Source organism: Euleptes europaea, chromosome 3 (genome assembly GCF_029931775.1).
Source record: "Euleptes europaea isolate rEulEur1 chromosome 3, rEulEur1.hap1, whole genome shotgun sequence".
Taxonomy (NCBI): domain Eukaryota; kingdom Metazoa; phylum Chordata; class Lepidosauria; order Squamata; family Sphaerodactylidae; genus Euleptes; species Euleptes europaea.
Window position 1 is genome coordinate 63,029,713 of NC_079314.1, and position 22,450 is coordinate 63,052,162.

Here is a 22,450-nt window from a genome sequence, read left to right on the forward strand (position 1 = left end):
CATCAAGACCACAGGTTACAACCCCTTTGGCTCTTGACAAAAGACTCATGCCACTGGCCATGCCCAGGGTTTAAGTACCTGCAACAGAATGGAGACAGACAGCCTAGATATTACACAGTTAGAAGCCATCTCCATTTTTCCCCACCACGTATTTATTTCAAGAGGTAACCTCTTTGCCATAAATGTATAGCCTTAAAGATTGTCAGGCATTCAAGTTCAAATGGAAGACAGGGTGGCGTAATGGTCATGGAATGTTCACAAAAAGTCCAGACTTGTATGCTTTTTGTTTGAAGAGCCAAATTGACTCTTAAGCATTTTCTTAACAGCAAGAGCTTGTCAGAGTAAGAAGTATAAAGCCTTGGTGACATTTTAATTGTATGTGTGGGGGACGGCGGTGGATTCCTGGTCTCTGGCTGCTCTTTTCTTTTCAACTCACTGCATTGAAACCATCAATGTGGACTCATACTTCACCATTCAGAATGTGGAAAACTTCACCTGCTTCCCCAAATGTCTCAAATTAGATTCTCCCGATGGGCACGTAGGCACAGCTTTGTAACTCAGCAAATCCTTTTGATCTGCCACCATACAATCACACTTTTTAGGACTGAAAGGCAGCAGTGCTAAGATGGACATTACTTTACAAATTGACCTCTTCAGTCTTCAGACATTAATGATGTAAATTCTTTACCAGTTTACCATGTTGATTTTGATGCCTTATAGTACTGGTTGTGGCTTAAATGAATACTGTTAGAAAGAGGGTTTTTTGTTAATATCACCAGCTGGAATAAGAAGTTGTTTATCTTTCAAAGCATGCAGGTTTTGGAGGGGCGAAGCCAAAGCTGTGCAGAATGACTACAGAGAGCTGGCATTTCAATCCAGATTGATTTAATCCAGAGCCTTGTGGCCCACATTTGTTGAATGCATTTCCACATTTTTCAGGCAATAAAAATCACATTCAGGAAGGGGGTGGTGGTGGAAAGCCAGTCTTCCAAACTAAGTGGGCCTGCAGCATTTCCAGAGAAAGCCAGAAGCTACCTAGGGAGTAACAGGAAAACAGTGTCGTAACTGTGCAAGTCTGGTGCCTGAATGGTTTGACCAAGGAGGATTCAGGCCCAGATTTAAGATGCTGACCATTCCTGCTTACCCTCTCTAACCACCTGGTTGTGCTTGCAGTCATAAGAGCTAAAGGAGGATTGTTGAACCAGAAATTTACCTAAAAACAAGCTCCCTTTTTAATGGAAATGGTCTTCTCAGAAATTAAAACCTTTAAAAATACATAGATGGGATGAAACAGTGGTCCAAGGGACGCAATGCATCCCACTTGAGCTATTTCTCACATTATAATTTTGCATACATTCCCATTACCCACTCAAATAGCTTGAGAGGAACAAAGGAGATGGTAATGGGCTCAAACTAGGTGAACTGTGATCTTTTCTCTTAATTGTACACTTTTGGAACTAGCTGTGTGCCCCATGTATTACCTCTCCAAGAACACACAGTTGTGACAATTGGTCACACACTGCAAATGGCCTTTGAAGAGAAAATTTTGCTAAGTACTACTTACATACATGTACACTGCTAGATTACTGAACACGTGATGATTCACAGCTGTAAATGTTCACTGATACCTGTGAAAGGTGTTGTTTGAGGGTATGTGATACAAAAGTTCTATCTGTAGTGTCTGACCTCTGGCAGCTCATTCACATGTGGATACCATCACTCGGTAGTGTGGCCAGGTGAACATTCATGTGTAGGCTCGCCTTTTAATGGGTCTAATAATAGATTCATTGAGGTGATCTGAATGCTTTCTGTTTTTCACAATATGCTTTTATTCCAGAATTTTTATAAGACGGAATTGAATAAGGAAGAAATGTATATTCGGTATATACATAAACTGCATGATCTGCACCTAAAAGCACAAAACTTTACAGGTAAGTCTTTCCCCATGTATGATCTGTGGGAAATAGTTTCATAAAATTATTGTAGCACAACAGTGGAATATAGGGGATTGAATATTATTGTGGTCTTGGTTGGCAGTTTTATTTTTAAGAACCTGGGTATGAACAGGCAGAGTGGAACTCACCACTATGGGAAGCAATTTCTCCTCTCAGATCTACCAGTCTCATCTCTATCCCTCTAATTTTACAAAACACTGGGAAGGGTAATTGGAAAAGGAGAATTAAGCCTTGGGGCTGGTGGGGTGAGATAGTAACCTGTGGGTAGAGTCAATCTGCTTGTTTCCAACCTTTGAGGTTTGTTTCCCAGTTAGTTCCCTTGAAAACTCATTATATCACTTCATTATCTCCTTTGTTTACCTAATCAGCAATTTAATCAGAGGCCAAAGAGGTGTCCAGTGAGGAAAATACCCCTATATAATTGCTTATGTTTGTTCTATGGAAAGTGCTTTAGGAAAATCAATAGAGTCTACATTATCTTGGATAGAAACAGTGAGTCCTAATAAACAGTGACCTGAATGCTAGTTCATGGGTATCTTTTTTTGTTTTGTTATCGCTGAGGTAAATCTTTTTTGAGAAAGTATCTAGGCTGTTACCGAACTAGGTATTCCCAGTGATGTATCAAGAGTTTGGAAATGCTATAAAAAACATCGCTTTAAAAGGGTTTTTGGATGCCATGGTTAAAAAATGGTTGGAAGACGTCTTCACAGCTAAAGGGGCCAAACAAAGTGCGAACAGTATTTTTTTATAACAGTTTCAAACTCCTAATACATCGGTTAGAATACATAGAAAGTGCGAATAGTATTTTTTATAACATTCCCTATAACAGGGAATACCTAGTGCGGTAACAGACTTCAGTGTACAATGGAGTATATCCATTTAACTGATACGAGTGATTGCAAGAGTGTTATGCCTGTATCAAAATGACTTTGTTGGCTTCCTGTTTTTTTTAAGGGAGCGAATTCAAAGTTCTGGTTATTACCTGTAAAGCCATTCATGACCCACTCTCTTTTTTAAGCATGTGCACCTCGGGAGAGGGAGTCCTTCAAAAATGAGGTTCATGTGACCTCTAATCTGTAGACACATACCTCCACAGCCAGGTTGCAGGTATCCTCTGTTACAGACCCAGTTCTCTGGAATGAGCTTGCAGAAGAGGTCAAAAACATGTCTTTATTATGGTTTGCAAAGTGGGTAGAGGGTATTTTTGAGCTGTAATACTGCTGTAGCAATCTCAGTAGTCATAGAAGAAATGAGGATGAATATTTGTTTTAATTGCTCCATTTTAATTTATTGGTATTTTTAAACAAATTAATACAGAGAGTTGGTATTTTTTTAAAAAAAAACAAACGTATTTCTTGTTGTATGCTTGTGGATCCTGGAGTGTCCGGTTACTGTGATTACTGATTAGATGTTTAATAATGTAATCCTGTGCAGAGTAACACCCTTCTAAGCCCATTTATTTCAGTGGACTTTTAGAATCATAGAATCACAGAGGTGGAAGGGACCACCAGGGCCATCTAGTCCAACCCCCTGACCAATGCAGGAAATTCACAACTATCTCTCCCCCACACCCCCAGTGACCCCTTACTCCATGCCCAGAATATGGCCAAAAAAAAACCAACCCTCCAGGATCCCTGGCCAACCGGGCCTGGTGGAGATTGCTCCCTGACCCCAAAGTGGCAATCGACGACATTACCCTGAGCATGTAAGAAAGGGCCATGAAAAGTATTCTAGAAAGGTACAACTGCTTAGGATTGTACTGTAAAACACTTAGGTCCAACCTAGACATGACAATTTTTAACTGGTTCATTTCCCCAGAAGCCATACAGCAGCTGTGGGGAACTCATTTTAAAATTACTTCAGGGTCCCAATTTGACTTGAGACCACAGTGTGTTTGTGTGTGGGGGGGGGAGTGGCTTCTTTCTTCCTCCCCATGACATTTTCCCAAGCTAAAATGACTTTGCGGATGTTATTTGGCCTGTTGGGGGCTGCACATACACTGGGCACTGCATATGCTGATCCAGGATGGGTCAAATAACATTCCCAGAGCTGTTTCAGCTCAAGATAGGGTTGCCAACTCCTGGTTGAGAAAAACCTGGAGACTTTTAGGATAGAGCCTGGGGAGGGTGGCATTTGCAGAGGGAAGGGTCCTCAGCACAGTTATAATGCCATAGACACTATCCTCCAGAGGATCTCTGTAGTCTGTAGGCCCCTTGTAATTCCAGTAGATCTCCAGGCCCTACCTGGTTTTTGGCAACCCTAACTCAGGAAAATGATGTGGGAGGAAGGCAGAAGCTCCTCCTCCGCCCATACCATGGTTCTGAGCTGAACTGGGTCCCTATCGTACTTTTAATATGAGTTCCCCATAGCTGCTATGTGACTTGAGTCATTAAAAATAATCATGTCTACCCTGAACCTTAGATATCCATTATCACTACCTTAAAAAATCTCTTGCATTGTTAAAGAAGTTTGCACCATCGTAGCCCTATACAAAACCAAGTCAAGTCAAGTTTATTAATACGGTTGACTGACCAATCACGAGCCAACACATCAAAATTTCCAGACACAATAGTTTTGCAAGGCAGAATCACTGACTGCCCATATGTATAAAGGTGTATTTATTTATTATTTATTTAGTTACAAAACCTGATTCGTATGTACCAGAACAGAAACTGCTTTCCTTGATTCTCTCTCTCTCTCTTCCCCCACCCTCTGATTCTTCTCCATGAATGCCTATAATGAGAAAGCATCTATATCAGGTGGTTTCTTCCCATGCCAATAAATTACTTTTTACATAGCTTGAAGACCTATAAGAAGGAGATGTACTATTCAGCATTTTAAGCCCCAAATTAGAGTGATGAAATTGTTGAATGTAGATTATAGGGCAGCTACTTGTTCACTGTTTCATATCTTCATCTTTAAATCAAATGTCTTATCTGTCATGTGGTTTTCTGTCATATGCTTATACCTTAGTGGGCTTACAGCTCATCAGGTACTTGCTGCTTAGTGGGTCATGAGGATCCATATGTGGTCCCTGGTCTGGAAAGGCTGAAGAGCACTGCCCTAGCATGTAATTTTCAAGTGTCTTTTTGCAGGTTAGAAAGCAAGGGGGGGTTGAGGCATGAAAATGATTTGGATAACCTTTTCGACTTTCATTTTCTTTATCAATGTTTTGCTTTCCAACCTTCCGCCCATAAAACAGATTTTCCACTTCACGATCCACTTCTTTGGTGGCGAATGGATTTATGCAGCTGCTAGTTGTGTTATTTAGAATGATTGATATCTTTTGCATTGTCCAGTACACCAGTAGGGGAAATAAAATCCTGTGTATATCTGGAAGCATATTAACACCCTGTGCTATTTTTATTTTACTTTATAGAAAATGGAACTCATGTTTGTTTTTGTACATTAGACTCTAAAACAGATTTCTATTAAGTTTCTTCAAGACTTCGTTGCAATTGAAGAATTGAACATTCTTAAATATAAAATAAACCATTAATTGGTAATTAGAATCATAGAATCATAGAGTTGGAAGGGACCACCAGGGTCATCTAGTCCAACCCCCTGCACAGTGCAGGAAATTAACAACTACCTCCCCCCACATCCCCAGTGACCCCAACCCTCCCCCCGCCATGCAGGATCCCACAATTAAACACTCCCGACAGATGGCCATCTAGCCTCTGCTTAAAGACCTCCAAAGACAGGGACTCCACCACCAATTTGTTGTATTATTACTGTTATCCTGGGATGTCTTTGGTTTTTTGGAAACTTCAGTTAGTATGAAATGCTATTGTTGTGGTTTGAATATAGGGATCATACAGTACCAGTACTGAAAGATCTACATTGTTTGCCTGTTTGGTTCCAGGCACACTTCAAAGCATAGTGCTTACCTAGAAACCTCAGAGTGGCTTGAGACCAGTTTACGTGGACAACCACTTTCTCCCCTATTGTCCTGGGCAAATTAAGATGTCCATCCCAAGCCCTGCTTTTTGTATGCCCTCATTTTCAGAAATGAGATGGGTGGCAATCAGATACAGAGCATTTTCAATAGTGGTGCCCCTTGTGGAAGCTTGCCTGGCACCTGCTCCTCTGGCTTTTAGGTATCAGGTTAAATATTTTTATTTCCCCAGGCTTTTGTTTGAGATTTCTCTCACCTCTTACTCGTTTTAGGGTTTCATTCAATTTTATGGTTGTATATTATTTCTGATCTGGCCTGTTTTTTTGGTTTTATGGGGATGTGTGGATTAAGTCTTGATTTTATTAGTTATCTCCTCTGAGTTATTTTTATTCCTATGCTGATTTTGATTGTTTTCTAATGTACTGCTTAATGTTTATAGTGTTTGCGTAATTGCTGTAGGATTAATATTGAATGGATTTTTGTTGTTGTTTTACTTTGTTTTGATTATGTGAGCCAGTTCGGTCAGATTCTTCTGATGGGGCATGAAGAAATATATTAAATAAAGAAATAAACTGGAATTTTTGTGTGTCACCATGACATGTACTTCATTTTTATTTGTAACATATTATAGAGGCTGCGTACACACTGTTGCTATATGATGAGCTGCTGGAATGGTCAGAGCGGCCACTGAGAGAATTCTTAAACTATCCCATGCAAACAGAGTGGCAACGTAAAGAATATCTTCATCTCACTATAATCCAGAACTTTGACAGGGGAAAAGTAAGTTTTGTTTTTAAAGCCAAACCAGTTGATTATTAGCAGTATATTATATTGTTAATTATATTGCCCTTGTATGGCTTCAGATGTCATGGAAAAGCACAGTTTAATTAGGGTAACTAAGATTGATCGTTTAAATGTGGGCCACGCCACTGATTAATGCTAGTTAAGATATATCAGACCAGGATCTGAAACCATGGTTTGAAATTGGCTTGTTAATTGCAATTATTCATGTGCAAATATGGGCATTTTTGCTTAATCCTGGCTCTTTCCTTGGTGCTTCCCTCACTGCAGTCCGGGCTGGGATAACAGTTGGGTTTCTGCAAGAGTGGATAGGGAAGTTGATGAATTCTGTATTTTTCAAGGAATATTATGATTATTTGTGAGCCAAATCCTTACTTCACAAAATAACTTAAGTAAAATAAACCATGGTTTGAGATTAGCCATGTCTTTTACAATTAATCAGATCTTCAGAACATTTCAGTGCCCCATGTCCCTTACAATTTTATCTTGTTTAACATCTGCCTTTTACATATCAGACTCAGGGGCAGGGTGAGGAACCTTTTACTTCTTGATTTGCTGCCACTGTACCTTATTCTGTTGATTCCATCAGCAGTAATACGTACTTTTTATGAGGCCACTGAATACACAAGCATTTTGTTGTTTATATTAATATGTGCCTTGGTCCAGCCACATAGCTAAAAACTGGGTATCTTTCCATTCAGCTTGACATCAGTCAAATTCTTGCTTAAATCCAATAGCCAATAGCATTAAATCCAATAGCATTAATGGGATTTTAATTATATATTTTCTGTATTTTAATTGGACATTCAGTTTTCATTTTATTGGGCAATTCAGGTGTGTTGCCTACGTAGGTACTAGTTTTCCAGTATTCTGTGAATGCTGTTTATTAATCTCAGAAAAGAGGCTAATAAACCATTTTGTCAGTTTTCATAAGCAGCTGTTCTCTGCCTATTGGCTAATATTCTCTGAAAGTGCTGGTTAATGTTAGATTGTACTGCCAACAGGATATACTTGAAAATCTGTCTGAAACAGCTAAAAACCCTTATAGATTCTTCTTTGGGTAGAACAATACTCTTCCTTATTTGTCTGCAGTGCTGGGAGAATGGCATTATCCTATGCAGAAAGATTGCGGAGCAGTATGAGAGCTATTATGACTACAGAAACCTCAGCAAGATGCGGGTAATGGAGCTTGGATATATTTTTGTAATTAAGAAATATATAACCATCACTTATGTTAGTGATCAAGGCAAAATAGATTTCTCTAGTATAACTTTTGTGCTAAAAATTAGTATTTGATTTTAATGAATGTTTAGATGACTGCTGGGGAGGGAAAGCTAAGCAGGGTTGGTACTTGGATGGGCGACCACCGAGGAAGTGCTAAGGATGGCAATGGCAAACTACCTCTCCTCATTTACCTTGAAAGCCCCTTGCTGGGGTCACCATATGTGTGTTACGACTTGATGTCACTTATGTATGTAAATGACTGCTGCAGAGCACAGGTAGGGAAAATAAGAACCAAACAAGATGTATATGTGCTATTTCAGTTCATGTTTGGTTTGGACAGGTTGACTCAAAAAAGAAAGAAAACATTGACGGGGATCTAATAGACACTTTCTGGTTGTGGAGTGTGTGACCCTGATTAATTTCCTTCCTTTTGCAGGCATCTGTGTCAGCTTGTATTCTATAGCAGAGAATCCTCCCCCTGCCTCGGACTAGTTTTTTGGGGTTATAGGGAGATGCAATGAGAAGGGGAAGGTGAGAGCCCTGTTCTGTAAACAGAGCTCTGTTCATGGTCATTGGACCCAGAGACCCTATGCTTGAAACTATCTTACAGTCATTTACAGATGGTTCCCAAGCAATATAGATTTTGTACCACACATTCCCCATTAAGATGTTTATTTGCTGTGCTATATTTAGCTACCGTTATTACTATTGCCTGGGAAACATGACATCATGTCGTGGGTCAGCCCTCGACACATAATCATTTTGCAGTATGTATATAATTTTTCTATGCATTGAAATGTTGATGGTATACCATATAATTTCTAAAATTTCGTTGTTGCTTTCTCTGATATTTGATCCCTGATTCTGCTAAGACTGAGATTTTCAAAAATAGTTTCATGTTGTGAAATCTTGCTGTTTATGGGGATGGGAATCAGAAGCTAACTGGGCAGATCCAAAGTAGGTGTTAGAATCGTGGTTGTACAATCTAAACTACATGTCTACGCCTCTAATTCAAATGAAGGGAGGGGTTAAACAAGAGGGAAAAGTTTATATCTGTGAAACCATGTTGATCTCTGCTGGTCCCCCTGTGCAGCTAAGTCATTTTTAAACCTCAGTACAATGTCACCTTCCACTATGGATCTATCTGGTGTGATGTATCTGTGAACATTTTGCCATAACCTTTGTGCATGGCCACTACATTAATTCTAAAGATGTCACTCTGTCCCTCCTGCCTACAAAAATCCAGTCATATTCAGGGCAAATGTAGATTAGTGGAAGTACAAAGGTATAGTTGGGAACTTGATGTGAAGTGGGGAAATTCTCTTAGTTGCACTGCAGCTATGAAGTTTGGTGTATCCTCCCTATGTTCAAGGCAGTGTACATGAAGCAGTTCTATCTGATCCTTGAAGCAAATCTGTGGGGTAGAGTAGGCTCAGAGATAGGAACTTGGCTAAGGTGACTTATACCACTATACTAAGCAGAGTTACACTCTGAGTCCATTGAAGTCCATGTGCTTAGAAGGGTGTAACTCTGTTTAGGATTGGGCTGTTAATGAGCTTCCTGCATGGATGAGAATTTAAACCCAAGTCCAAAATTCTGTCCTCTACTCTGCACTGGTTCTACCTGAATATTTATGTCTGGCCACACTTTTGTATGGATTTCTTTTCTGCCTGCCTTGAACAGAATCACGGAATACCCTACTTTCTAAAAAAAGTTAGACCCCAAAAATAACATTTCATTCAATCTCCCATAGATGATGGAAGCTTCTTTGTATGATAAAATTATGGATCAACAGCGTTTGGAGCCAGAGTTTTTCAGAGTTGGATTTTATGGGAAAAAATTTCCTTTTTTCTTACGGGTGAGTACAAAATATGTCTGTTGTATTTATGCTTTACATTATGCTTTGTATTTATACTTCTATTTTGATGTCTTGTCATGCTTGAGACATGAGTATTGCCCTGCGGTCCTAATCCTGCAGGTCACTGACTGGAACCTAAGCACCAAACAAGCTCCAGCGGCTTTGTATTTGATACAGACTATTTGCCTCCAGCTTTTTGTTTCTGATTCTTCTTAACAGCCTTTATGGAAAAGCTGGCCATGCAGGTCACAGCCTATCCTTTGTGCAAACCATGCATACAAAACAAAGCTACATGTATCCCACTCAATGGTAGAGAATCCCATATTGGTTCAGTGAGTGCTGTGGAAGTTAGTTTGTATTTATTATATACAAGTGGGACTTGCAGGGGGTATTTCCCTCTTTCCCTTCCCTAAAAGCCTCCATAACCTCTCCCTTTTTCCTGCTTTATTCTCTCCTTCCCATAAAAAGCCAACCTACCTTTATCTTCCCTGTGCCTTCAGTTTCCCCTTGCCCCCACTCTGGCAGCCTCTACTTAGGAAATGTTCTGTGGTGCCAGCCGCTGGGCCAGGCCTGCTTCCATGGTAGAGCACCCTCAAATACTTGTTAGGGGGAGATCTCACTTTCCCTGTACTCCTTTCCCCACATTATTTCCCCTTCCTCCTCCGAGCAACCCCCATATCTTCTCCCCTTTCACTGCCTCATTCTCTTGTTCTCAGCCATTCACCAGCCTACCTTTTTTCTGCCTCCCATCTTCAACTGTATTAATTATTTATTTACTTAATGTATACCCCGCCTTTCTCCACAGTGGCAACCAAAACTGTCCTTTTTATTCTCACAACAACCCTGTGAGGTAGGTTTAAGTTGAAAGTATGTGACTAGCTCAACATCACCTAGTGAGCTTTCATGGCAGACTGGTGATTTGAACCTGGGTCTTCAAGACCCTAGTGTGAAACTCTAACCACTACATCATACTGGCTTTCATATGGTGGCTGCTGTTGAACAGTAGCAAGTGTTATGTCTGCCTTATTGTATCAACATTCAATCACAATAAAACAGTTGGAAGTTGAAGATTCAAAGCAGTTTGTTTTTATTGGCCAATACACAAAATGCTGGTGAAAATTGCCTAAAGCGCAGAGCAATTTCCACACACATCAAAGGATTGCAAGCATGTATATAGACTTTGATGATTGGTGGTTACAGAGGGTAATACACACGTAAGATCCAACTGCCCAATGAATCCTTATAGACGTATAAGCAATTATTTGCATATCCAATAGAAAATGCTCTTCAAGGCGTTCCCTAATGGTTAATGAGGGAACACAAGTTTACATTCCAGGATGACACTTCTTGTCTTAAATCAAAGCTCCAGGCTTAATTAAGAAACCTGACTGTACCATCCAAACACACATCAGAAATAATGATCTCACCTGCAGCTGTGTGCGAAAACACTTGGGTCAAGCTGACCCAGTAGTAAATTTCTCTTGACCAAAGAATTGTATTTTACCCATCATGCATAAGGATTCTAGATCTGTACATAAGAATATATGTGTGTGTGTGTGTGTGTGTGTGTGTCTCATACTATGTAAATATGCATATATGTGACAGCATATATGTTTTCTCCATAAACTAAGTTAATTAGGCACTACACAAGCAGCCAGGCCTAAGTGAGTCATGCAAATTGGGAGATATCAATTCCCCCAGTGGTTGCTGTCAGCCCTGACCCCAATGAGTCCTCCCTCAAATGCCAGAACAGCCCTAGCAAGGGCCCTGCCCCCACTGCCTTTTACTCACAGAAACCAAGCCTAGAATACTATGGTTGCTGCTGAGGGCATTCATTTCTTAAAGTTACAGGTTCTCCTTTTATCATTTTGGGTTTTTAACTCCCCATGTGTCTTTTTTAGATTTCATATTTTTCTGCAAACCTGGGGCATTTTTCAGGTTTGTAAGAAGATCAGTCTTGCTCTTTCACAGCTCCAGTCACCACATTTAAGTATCCTAACCTTTTTGTCAACTTGGCCATTAGAATATACAAGTGAAAGCTCCCATAGCCTCTTCCCTTTTCCTGCTTCCTTGTCTCCATCTAGGGTTGCCATTTGCCAACCTCTAGGTGAGGCCTGGAGACCTCCTGGAATCACAACAGATCTTTCAACTACAAAGATCAATTCCCCCTTAGGCTTGCCAGGTCCGGGTTTGGAAATTGCTGGAGATTTTGGGGTGGAGCCTTGGGGAGGCAAGGTTTGGGGAGGGAAGTGACCTTGACAAGGTATAATTCCTTAGAGTCCATCCAAAGCAGCCATTTTCTCTAGAGGAACTAATCTCTGTCATCTGAAGATCAGTTGTAATTCCAGGTGATCTCCAGCTCCCACATGGTCCAAAGCACCCAGTGAGCTTCCACAGCAAGATGGGGATTCAAACCTGGTTCTCCTAGACTCTGCTCTGAAGTTCTAACCACCTCCCCATACTGGATTTTGTTGGGTGGTTGCTGTTGAATGGTAGCAAGCCTGGGTACCCAAAGGTTGGGTGGGAAAAGACTCAATTATGTATAGAAATATACTTATTTTAAGGCACGGATATCTATATTAAAAAACATTAAAATATTATATTTAAAGAAAGCAAACATAGCAACTACTACAGGCTGATAAACTAAAAACACAATCCAAACGCATTTCAGCCCCCTGGCCTTCATCAGTGGTCTAATTACATCACTTATAATGCACGCCAATACACAATACAACATGTATAACAGTATTAAAGCAGAATTATAACAACCCAGGTATGTATGTAGTTATGTCTGAAAAGAAAAAGAAATAGTAACTAGTTAACCTCAATTAAACTTTACCAGATGTTGTAATTTTTCATAGGGGTATTGGGATTACTTACATTCCAGTTTGACTCTGTGCCCAATATATTCTATAAAATTAATAAAATTAAAGAGCCCACTGCCGTGGAATACTTTCTGCTGTTCTTTTCTATAAAACAAAGCCAAATACTCTGTTGATATACCAAATATAATAACCCACCATGCCTAATTTTAATGAAACATTTTATATATTATGTATAAATGTAAAGTTTATCAACCTGTAGTAGTTGCCATTTGTGCTTTCTTTTAATATAATATTTTAACATCTTTAATATAGATATCAGTGCCTTAAAATAAATATATTTCTATACATAATTGAGTCTTTTTCCACCCAACTTTGGTTTTAGGTTGGGTCTTTCCTTCCCCCTTTTGCTTTTTGAACAGTAGCCAGCCACCAGGCCTAGTTGAGCCATGCAAGTTGGGTGGTATCAAGTCATCCAGAGGCTGCTGCCAGGCCTACAGTTGCCAACCTCCAGGTGGGGCCTGGAAATCTCCCAGAATTGCAACTGAACTCTAGATAACTGAGATCTGTACCCCTGGAGAACGTGACTACTTTAGAGGGTGGCATTATATTCAGCTGAGGCCTCTCCTCTCCCCTCCCCAAACCCTGCCCTACTCAGTCTCCACAGCAAAATTACAAGAATTTCCCAACCTGGACCTGGCAACCCTAGCCAGCTCTGACCCCAAAGGTCAAAATAGCCCTGGAAAGGGCTCTGCCCTCTTCCCTTGCTTTTAGTGACAGAACCAAGCCTTGGAATGCTGTGGTTGCCTAGCAACAGCCCCTGAGGGGATCCAGTGCTTAAAGCTAAAGGTACTCCTTTTATCATTTGGAGGGGGGTTGAGTCCTCAATGTATTTTTTTTTTTTTTAGATTTCACATTTTTCTACAAACCTGGGGCCCTTTTCAGGTTTTGTAGAAGGATCTGTCTTGCCTGTTTACAGCTCCAGTCATGGATTTAAGTATCCAAAGATTTGGCCGACTTCACTGTTAGAATATAAAATGATGATGGTGATGATACAATATGCCTCCCATCTTTGGAATTGCTATTTAATCTTGTTTAGTTTTTTATTTTTCTCAGTTTTGTTGGTTGGTTTATGAACGATTAGTGGTAAGAAAGTTCAATAGCATCCTGAATTGTTCAGCTTAGCTTGAGCTTGTTGGAGTTCAAAAACTAAGCAGTGACAAAAGTTAGTTTTTGGATGGGAAACCACCAACGAAGACCATGGCTGCTATGCAGTTGGAGGTAATGGCAAAGCACCTCTGCTCTGCTTTTGGCTTGAAAACCCCATGATTGATTGCCATAAATTGTTTGTAACTTGATGGGACTTAATTATTATTAATAGTAAAGTTGAACTGTAGTGGCTTGGGAAGGTAAACTAGTTAATACTTCCAAGGAAAGACAAAAGTCATTGTTCTCCATTTACAGACTGATTTCATTTATACCAATTTACAGAGTAGGACTGCCGCGTCACATCCAGGGATTTGCACCATGTGTATTTGAGACCCTTCTCCAAAAGTAGTCCAAACAGTATAAGGCTGACATGTTTTATTTATATCCAAGGAATCTTTTTTTAAAATACCATAGCAACATAAAGTTGCTCATCTGTAAATGAAAGTTCTTCTCAAGAGAATTACATTATGAAATCGTACAGAACCATGACAAATATATATATATGGGAAATGAAAGAACTTTGGAATATTAACGGAGATGCTAAATGCATATATTATTTTCAGTAGACTGACCATAGGAAAATCTGTTGTACAGGAATAGTGAAATCCTCTGTTCAGTTAAATGTTACTGATCAGACATAGAGGAAGATCAGGGAGCCAGCATGGTGTAGTGGTTAAAAGTGATGGTTTGGAGCGGTGGAGTCTGATCTGGAGAAACGGGTTTGATTACCCACTCGTCACATGAGTGGTGGACGCTGATCTGGTGAACTGGATTTGTTTCCCCACTCCTACACATGAAGCCAGCTGGGTGACCTTGGGCAAGTTACAGCTCTGTTAGAGCTCTCTCAGCCTCACCTACCTCCCAGGGTGTCTGTTGTGGGAGGGGAAGGGAAAGTGATTGTAAGCCGGTTTGAGTCACCCTTAAGTGGTAGAGAAAGTCGGCATATAAACTCTTGTTCTTCTTCACCAGGTGGAAAGAGATAATTTAGCAGCTCTAGCTGTCAACACAGCTATTTTAACAATCATTGTTGCATTTCCTGTTCCTGGCACTTTCAGTAACTGGTGTGGTGGTACAATGGATAGGCAGAGTAAGAAGGGAGCCTCCATTCCCTTGCTGGTAGAGATACAAGACTGTAATGGAGGTGTGCAGGTGCTGATTTGCTTTGTTCATAGGGATTGACATACATCTTTGGTCCTGAATTTAGTTTTCCACTGCTGTTTAGCATCTCCTTGTATAAGGATACTTCGCTTCAGTTCAGCAGTGTCAGCCTTTTCCTCCCCTTCCTGTCCTGCATGCTCCTTTATCAGCTAACCCACTACATTTTCCTGGAACTGTGCAATTAATACGCCATTAGGACAGCCATTGAAACTAGGCTGTTCATCTGATGCTGCTGTGATCAGCCATTAGAAGATGTTGAAGATGGCTAACCGAGGGTCTTTTTCCACCTAGACTGATGGATAATTTGTGCCACCCAATAGGAGCTGTTTGTGCCTTCCAATTCTTTGAATAAATTAAACAAGACTTATGCAAGTCTCACACATGGGGCAAACGTCAGATTTTGCTTGCCTTTGCAGTTCAGAAGCACGAGAGCTGCTCAAGTAAAGAACTGACAACAAAGTAGAACTAACCACTAGTATAAAAGGTTCTTTTTTTCCCCCTTGGGCCTGAGCCAGAAGGTTTCAAGTTCCTTGAGTTCTTTATCAAGGACATCTTTCTTTTTGCAACTTCTCCAAAACAGAGGAGATTTTCTTCATTTTGATTACTAAGAAAGGAGAAAGGAGACAATTGAAAGGAAAGCAAACCTGCTCTCCTTTGCAGGAATTGTAAAAGGAAGATTCTCCTTGGGAAAGAGCCCAAGACGTTCAAAGCACATCTGATTGAAGAATAAAAGACATCTTCTAACACTGGTGGATTTCTTATTTAGTATTGTTGCCACCTTTATGTTTGTTGTATGGATTGCTGTTTGTTGCTTTTTTTTCATATGGATGAGCAATATATCCAGTTTTGAAGGAAAGCAGTAATCAGACTTTTAAAAGTTGAGCATGAATATAGTTTCTTTTGGAGAAAACTGCTTTCCATATTTTGAGTTCCAATTTGTATTTTTTTCCTGAGTCTAAAACGCATGCAAAGGATGCAGAAAGGTGTCCTAAAGAAGTATACAGCTGCATGTTTCTTTGATTTTGGTTATTACTGTCAACTACTAAGCAATTTTTATGTAACCATCTTTGCTTTCTTTTTAATTCTGCCTAGAACAAAGAATTTGTCTGCCGAGGACATGACTATGAGCGCCTGGAGGCTTTCCAACAACGGATGTTAAATGAGTTCCCCCATGCCATTGCTATGCAACATGCCAATCAGCCAGATGAGACCATCTTTCAGGCAGAAGCACAATGTATCCCCTTCCTGGACAGTACTGACGTGCATGCTTAAGAAACCTCAGAAATATCTATCCAATTTCACCTGTTATTTCTTTAAAAGAATAGTGGTGAAACAGAATGCCAGTAATATTTCAAAATTAATTTGGAATTCATGTATTCATTTCAAAATTCACCTCTACTTAATGTAGGAAAGCCAATGTGGTGTAGTGGTTAAGAGTGTCAGACTAGTACCTGGGACACCCAGGTTCAAATCCCCATTCATGCCATGGAAGCTCACTGGCGACCTTGGGTCAGTCCTATTCTTGCAGCCTAATCTACCTCACAGGGTTGTTGTGAGGATAAAATGAAGGATAAAAGAATTATGTGAGCCACTTTGGGTATCATTTAGGGAGAGAGGCAGGGTACAAATGAATTAAATAAATTAAAAAATAATTCAGAGTATAGATCCGCATACCTGCAGTTTCTAAGAACTGGTCTACACGATACTTGGAGTTGTTTTTGTCACTCACAAAAATCATTAACACAAACAATACAACATGTTAGCCAGAGGTACAACTTCCCTGACCTTAAAGGAACCTTGCACAGGCTTCAGACAAAATAATCAAAAATAGCTCCAGTAACTTTTCTTGGTTTCTTTTTTGCCAAAAGTACTATGATTGCTACTTGCTAGTTCTTAGCTCGTGCATCATATTTCTTACAATTTAGTTGCTCCAGCAATTACAAGACACTTATAATTCATTAATTACAGGGATGAAGAACAGGTTTATTATCATGAGACATGCCTGATTCAATTGATGGTACCCATCAATGAGAGCCAGCTTGATGTAGTGGTTAAGAGCGGTGGTTTGGAGCAGTGCACTCTAACCTGGAGAACTGGGTTTGATTACCCACTCCTCCACATGAGCGGCGGAGGCGAATGGGGTGAACCAGGTTGGTTTCCCCACTCCTACACATGAAGGCAGCTGGGTGACCTTGAGCCAAACACAGCTCTCTTAGAGCTCTCTCAGCTGCACCTACTTCATAGGATGTCTGTTGTGGGGAGGGGAAGGGAAGGTGATTGTAAGCTGTTTTGATTCTTCTTTAAGCGGTAGTGAAAATCGGCATATGGAAACCAACTCTTCTTCTTCATTTGGTGAAGATGGAGAAATCTGGGATGTAATTGGGGTTCCCAAAGGTTGTTTGAAAGACAGAAGAGCAAAAAGTGGTAAATAACTAGTATTCCATAACCTCATCAATAAAATATATATTTTGAAATATATTGCTAGATTTTCTGAATTTTCTTTGGTTACATGTTGCAAGATTAAAAAGACAAATAAATTGATTGAAAATTGCTGGAGCTATCTATGTTTGATTACCAGTTTTTTTAGAGCAGTTTTTTTAGAGCTACAACATTTCCAGGTAGATACTGCTTTTTTGTAAATAAGTCAGCCCCCACGCTTAAAGAGATGGCCATGCTCACAATCATGGTAGCAAAAAGCATTGTAGTTTTTGTTAATGACAAATGATTTCATTTTCTAGATGTGCAATGTATTGATCTGAGGAAACATAGTAACTTGAATATGTGTGCGAAAACTCATTCAGATATGCTTGGAATGATTCTGAATTAGGCATGCTTTTAAATTCCCTCTTCCACTCTGATGGTTTTAAATGCTCTCTTCTACTTTGAAATGTATTTATTTTGTGCATTTTTATCTTCAGGGTTCCTATCATTCTCTCTCTTTTATCCTCACAACAATCCTGTGATGTTGGTTATATTGAGAGAGAATGATTGGCCCAAGGTCACCCAGTAAGTTTCACAGCAATTGGGGATTTCAACTCTGTCTCTCTGGGCTCAGACCGGCATTGTAATCTACTACACCACAGTGCCTCTATTTACCTTGCATTTTCTTGTAACCATACTTACTTGAAATGATGGCATTTCAAGGGGAGAACTCCATCAAAAGAAGCTGTAAATGCATGTGTGGTGCTCGTGTAGTCCACTGAGAACCATAGTAAATATAGTTCCTGATTTTTCTAATGTTCATATAGGGATCTTCAGGATTCATAGAAACATTTCCCATGGTTCCTGGTGAGTCCCAGCTACTAGGGCCCAATAGAGGGCCTAAGCCTGTTCTGAAGCTAACCAGTTTGACCAGCACTAGTGCGGTGGTATTCCTGTCCCAGACATCAGTTTCGCTGATTGTAATCTAGCTTGGACCTTAACTTGCTTTATGTAGATCTTCAAATCTATGCTGTGACACCAATTCCAGAAAACCAGGAGGTGCTGCAGAGAGAAGGCATTCCAGATAACATCAAAAGTTTTTACAAAGTAAATCATATCTGGCGATTCCGATATGATAGGCCATTTCACAAAGGAATGAAAGACAAGGATAATGAATTCAAGGTATGGTTACCATCTCATTTCTAACCAACAGAAGTTTTATTTAAAGACATTATATATAAGAATATGTTGTTGACTACAACAAATTACAGTAAACTGCACACTCCATGGAGTCTTCAAATTATGTTGAGTTTGAGCATGGGAGTTTTTTCCCTCCCCCCCCCGTTCTCCCCCACCCCGTTTTTTTCGAATGGGCACTGCTTGCGGATCCAGTCCTGAAGGGATGAAGAGACGATGAGGCAACCCCCCCCAACCACTAGAACATGCAATGACAACCAAGAACCTTCTGGATTGAAAATGGCCACAACTTTATTTATTACAGCAGCTGTCAGAGCCTTGGCACAGCATGGAGCAATGGCTTTTGCCATTGGCTGACTTGCTTGCTGGCCAATGTACTCCACCCCAGCTCACCTGCTGAGGAGAATACCATGGGATGATAGAATGTAGGATTCCACATGGGCACAGGCCACTGCATTGTCTCCCCTGCCACTTGAAGGTGAGGGTACCTTGATAGCCCCTGAGCTGGACGTGTCCCCTGTAAGCTGTCACCCCAAAATCCCTTAAAGGGATTCTCAAAGATGGAGGAAACGGGCACACAAGCCACCTTTCCCCCTAAATTAATCCAGCCCCATGCTGATACTGCTGCAAGAGGTGTGTGTGAACTCTGCCTGGGTCCCACCAAAGCTCCTGCAGCTGCAACCTAACCTGCAGGCCATGCCGGATGACATGCAACCATACGTTCTCCGTTATAACAGGTGTTATAAACCTAAATTCTATGAATGGGGTAGAACAGTGTTCCGTCTTTGTTCTGTATCAGTGAAGGAAATAATATCACAAGTAATTTGCTTTTCTTTGCAGAGTTTGTGGGTGGAAAGAACCACACTGATCTTAGTGCAGAGTTTGCCTGGCATTTCTCGGTGGTTTGAAGTGGAAAAGCGTGAAGTAGTGAGTAGAAATTGGGAAGGGCAAAGTTTTTATTTTTATTTTTTAATTCTGACATGTTGGATGCTGAACTTAACTTTCTGGCCATTGCTTTCAAACAGATATGTTGGAGTAAAAGAACAAATAAAATATTATGAGAATAAGATTAACTCAGCACAAAACTTCTACTGGATAGAAGTTCACTCACTAAATTAAAAGAGAGACATGTACATGTGATGATGTAATTTGCTTGCATTTCGAAAGCAAAGTTGCATAACAATTTGATAATATGAAAAAATGCAGTCAACGCTGTGCTGACTGTATATGAGTACAAATAATTCCTATCAAATATATCAATAATATATGTACATATATGTGTGTTTAGTTTATTGCTCATCAGCAAAGCCATAAGCAAATACATAAGTAAAAACTCATAAACTTATAAAATACCTAAAATTCATAAATATATGAAATACATAAAATACATATAATAAAATTATACAAATTCAACAATACCTCCTGGAGCAAAATACCGGTGTCATTTAGCAGGACAGTTTTAAAGCCATTACTTAAGTACTTTGCCACCTGATAAATATTTTCAGTATCTATCTCTAGATCTGATAAGAGAAAAGGGACGATCCAGCGTTCTAAAGGAAGATTATACTTTGTTAGAATGGGTATGATCCACCTGGTTCTCTCCCTATTCCAATTTTTACAGAAAAGAAGTAGATGCCCTAGGGTTTCTATTTCACCAACTCCATAGTCACACAGGTGCTTGCTGAATGGGATTTTTAGAAAGCGGCCATTTAAAACTTGTGTGGGGAATGCATTTAATCTTGCTATGGTGAAAGCATGTCTTTGGGTTGGGGAAGTTAAGAGATTAAAATATATGGGAAGAACTTCTGGTGAAGGAATTCCCATAGTAACAGTGGAACAGACTCTATGCGCTCTACATTGAGTACTACTGAAATCCAAGTTAAAAAGTCTTCTCCTTATTTCACTGCTGAATTTTTGCTTACTGGAACTAATTGGAGGTTGAAGGGTATGTACATATATAAACCCTGCAACTGTTGTCTCTGTATATATAGAGATATCTGATTAGTTTTGGTGATTTTTCTGTTAAGTCACAAGTCATCTTCTAGCAGGAATCTTTTCACATAGTAGAAAGGAGTTCTATCCATTCTAAACTTCATAATAGTTTTGACATGCTTTAGTCTGTTGTGGGTTCTGAATATCAAAGGTTCCCTGTCTAGTACCCACAGGAGATAGCGAGTAATCTGTTTCCATTCCTCCTGAATCATGGAATATCTGCTGATCATTCTTATGCAATGTTGCGGCTATCAGTATTCTGTTTACTGAGATTTCACCTAATACTCAGGAGGTGGCTATTTTCTTATATCCTCATAATCTGCCACTGTGTGTGGTGGGGGAGTTGGTACTACTCATAATTTCTTTTTGCTTCATTTGGCTCATTGGGTGAATTCTAACTAGTAGTTAGAGTAACAAATAGTGACAAATGGTTGCAATGAGTGATATAACACAATAATTCATAACACCGAAGGTCTCCAAGCAATTAAAAACACTAATGTCAGAGTTATTTTCATACAATCTGGCTTAAGCAAAATGTTCAATCTTTGGTACCTCAGTACATTAACATTAATTCTTTGGTGCATTGGAAACATGGTTGTTCCTTAACCCACATTTTGCAATCCTCAAGTTTTCCCCAGTGTGGAAATACTTGGCTTCAAAACAACGATGAAGGTTCCAGGTACACTGTGAAGCTTCTGAACTTCTAGTAAAAGCAACTACCTGTGCTGCCAGCTTTTCTGTTCCTCAGACCCAGGGGCTGCATTCACAGTCAACTAAAGTTAGTTTAAATCGTGGTTTATTGCACTAACCAAGCTTATAGCATCAGATGATCATAAATTCCTGTTTGTTTGCTATTGGTGAGAGAGCCAGCTACCCCAGGAGCAAAAGCAGGTTGTGTGGGGTGGGGTGCCACTCTGCGGCCTGAGGGTGGTGCTGTCAAAGTCTGAGATTGAGCCTTGATTCTGGGAACTGTAACATAATAAGATTGACTACAAGAAGGCACAAGCCAAGATGCTGCTCTAGTTGGATATTGTGGTTTATGGTTTCCTAGTAACCAGCATTACAGAGGTGTCCCACATTTAGACATCAACCAAACCCAGAACTTAATCAAACCGCAGTTCTTAAACTGCAGTTTAATGTGATGTCTGAGTATAGCCCTCCTTCTTCTACCAAAGAAAAACAAAACATAAATAGGAAACCTCCAATTTCTGCAAGTAAGCACTAAGGGACCCTTGGGATTTTGAAAAGCTCTCTTTTTCCAGATAGCTTGTCATCATCAAAGCAACAGACTGGGTGGGTGGGTGGGTGAAGGGGACAAATTGAAGGGCGGATATGAATTAACATCTGTTGTAAGATGTATACATGCAAGATGTTGGGTGGACTCAGTGTTTATGATGTGACAGCTACCCACAAATGACACTGGAGATAACTTGGCTGTTGTTTGTACTCTAGTTGGTAGCTATATTGTCAGACAGTAACCATGGGCACACTCCATGTTCTACCTCTCTTCATGGCTGCCAGAACATCACTAGGATGACTGTTAACTTTGCTGTGGTAAATATAATTTCTTGGCCTCAAAGATAGTCCTCTCAGATCTTATAGCAGTTGAAAATTAGCTGTTAAATATCTGTCAAATAAGCAGTGTTTGATGGTTTTTTCCCCTCCTGGTCTTCAGGTGGAAATGAGTCCTCTGGAGAATGCTATTGAAGTGCTGGAAAATAAAAACCTTCAGCTGAGAACTCTGATCAGTCAGTGCCAGACTAGACAGATGCAGAATATCAACCCACTCACCATGTGTCTAAATGGGGTCATTGATGCAGCAGTTAATGGTGGAGTTTCTAGGTACCAAGAGGTAAATTATTCATATTTATTTATTTGTTTGTTTGTTTAAGATGCCTTCTTACTTAAAGCTGTA

The 22,450-nt window shown here is 40.0% G+C and overlaps 1 protein-coding gene across 2 annotated transcripts in view; it reads left to right on the plus strand.

Annotated features, from left to right (window-relative positions):
* Positions 1 to 22,450, plus strand: part of DOCK4 (dedicator of cytokinesis 4) — a 296,938-nt gene that overhangs the window by 258,381 nt on the left and 16,107 nt on the right. For both annotated transcript variants that reach the window (XM_056846241.1, XM_056846242.1), the window contains 8 exons: positions 1,838 to 1,931; positions 6,485 to 6,633; positions 7,747 to 7,833; positions 9,632 to 9,736; positions 16,018 to 16,159; positions 18,362 to 18,528; positions 19,384 to 19,470; positions 22,211 to 22,387. In XM_056846241.1, the coding sequence (XP_056702219.1) occupies positions 1,838 to 1,931; positions 6,485 to 6,633; positions 7,747 to 7,833; positions 9,632 to 9,736; positions 16,018 to 16,159; positions 18,362 to 18,528; positions 19,384 to 19,470; positions 22,211 to 22,387 (1,008 nt within the window). The remainder of the gene's footprint in view (positions 1 to 1,837; positions 1,932 to 6,484; positions 6,634 to 7,746; positions 7,834 to 9,631; positions 9,737 to 16,017; positions 16,160 to 18,361; positions 18,529 to 19,383; positions 19,471 to 22,210; positions 22,388 to 22,450) is intronic.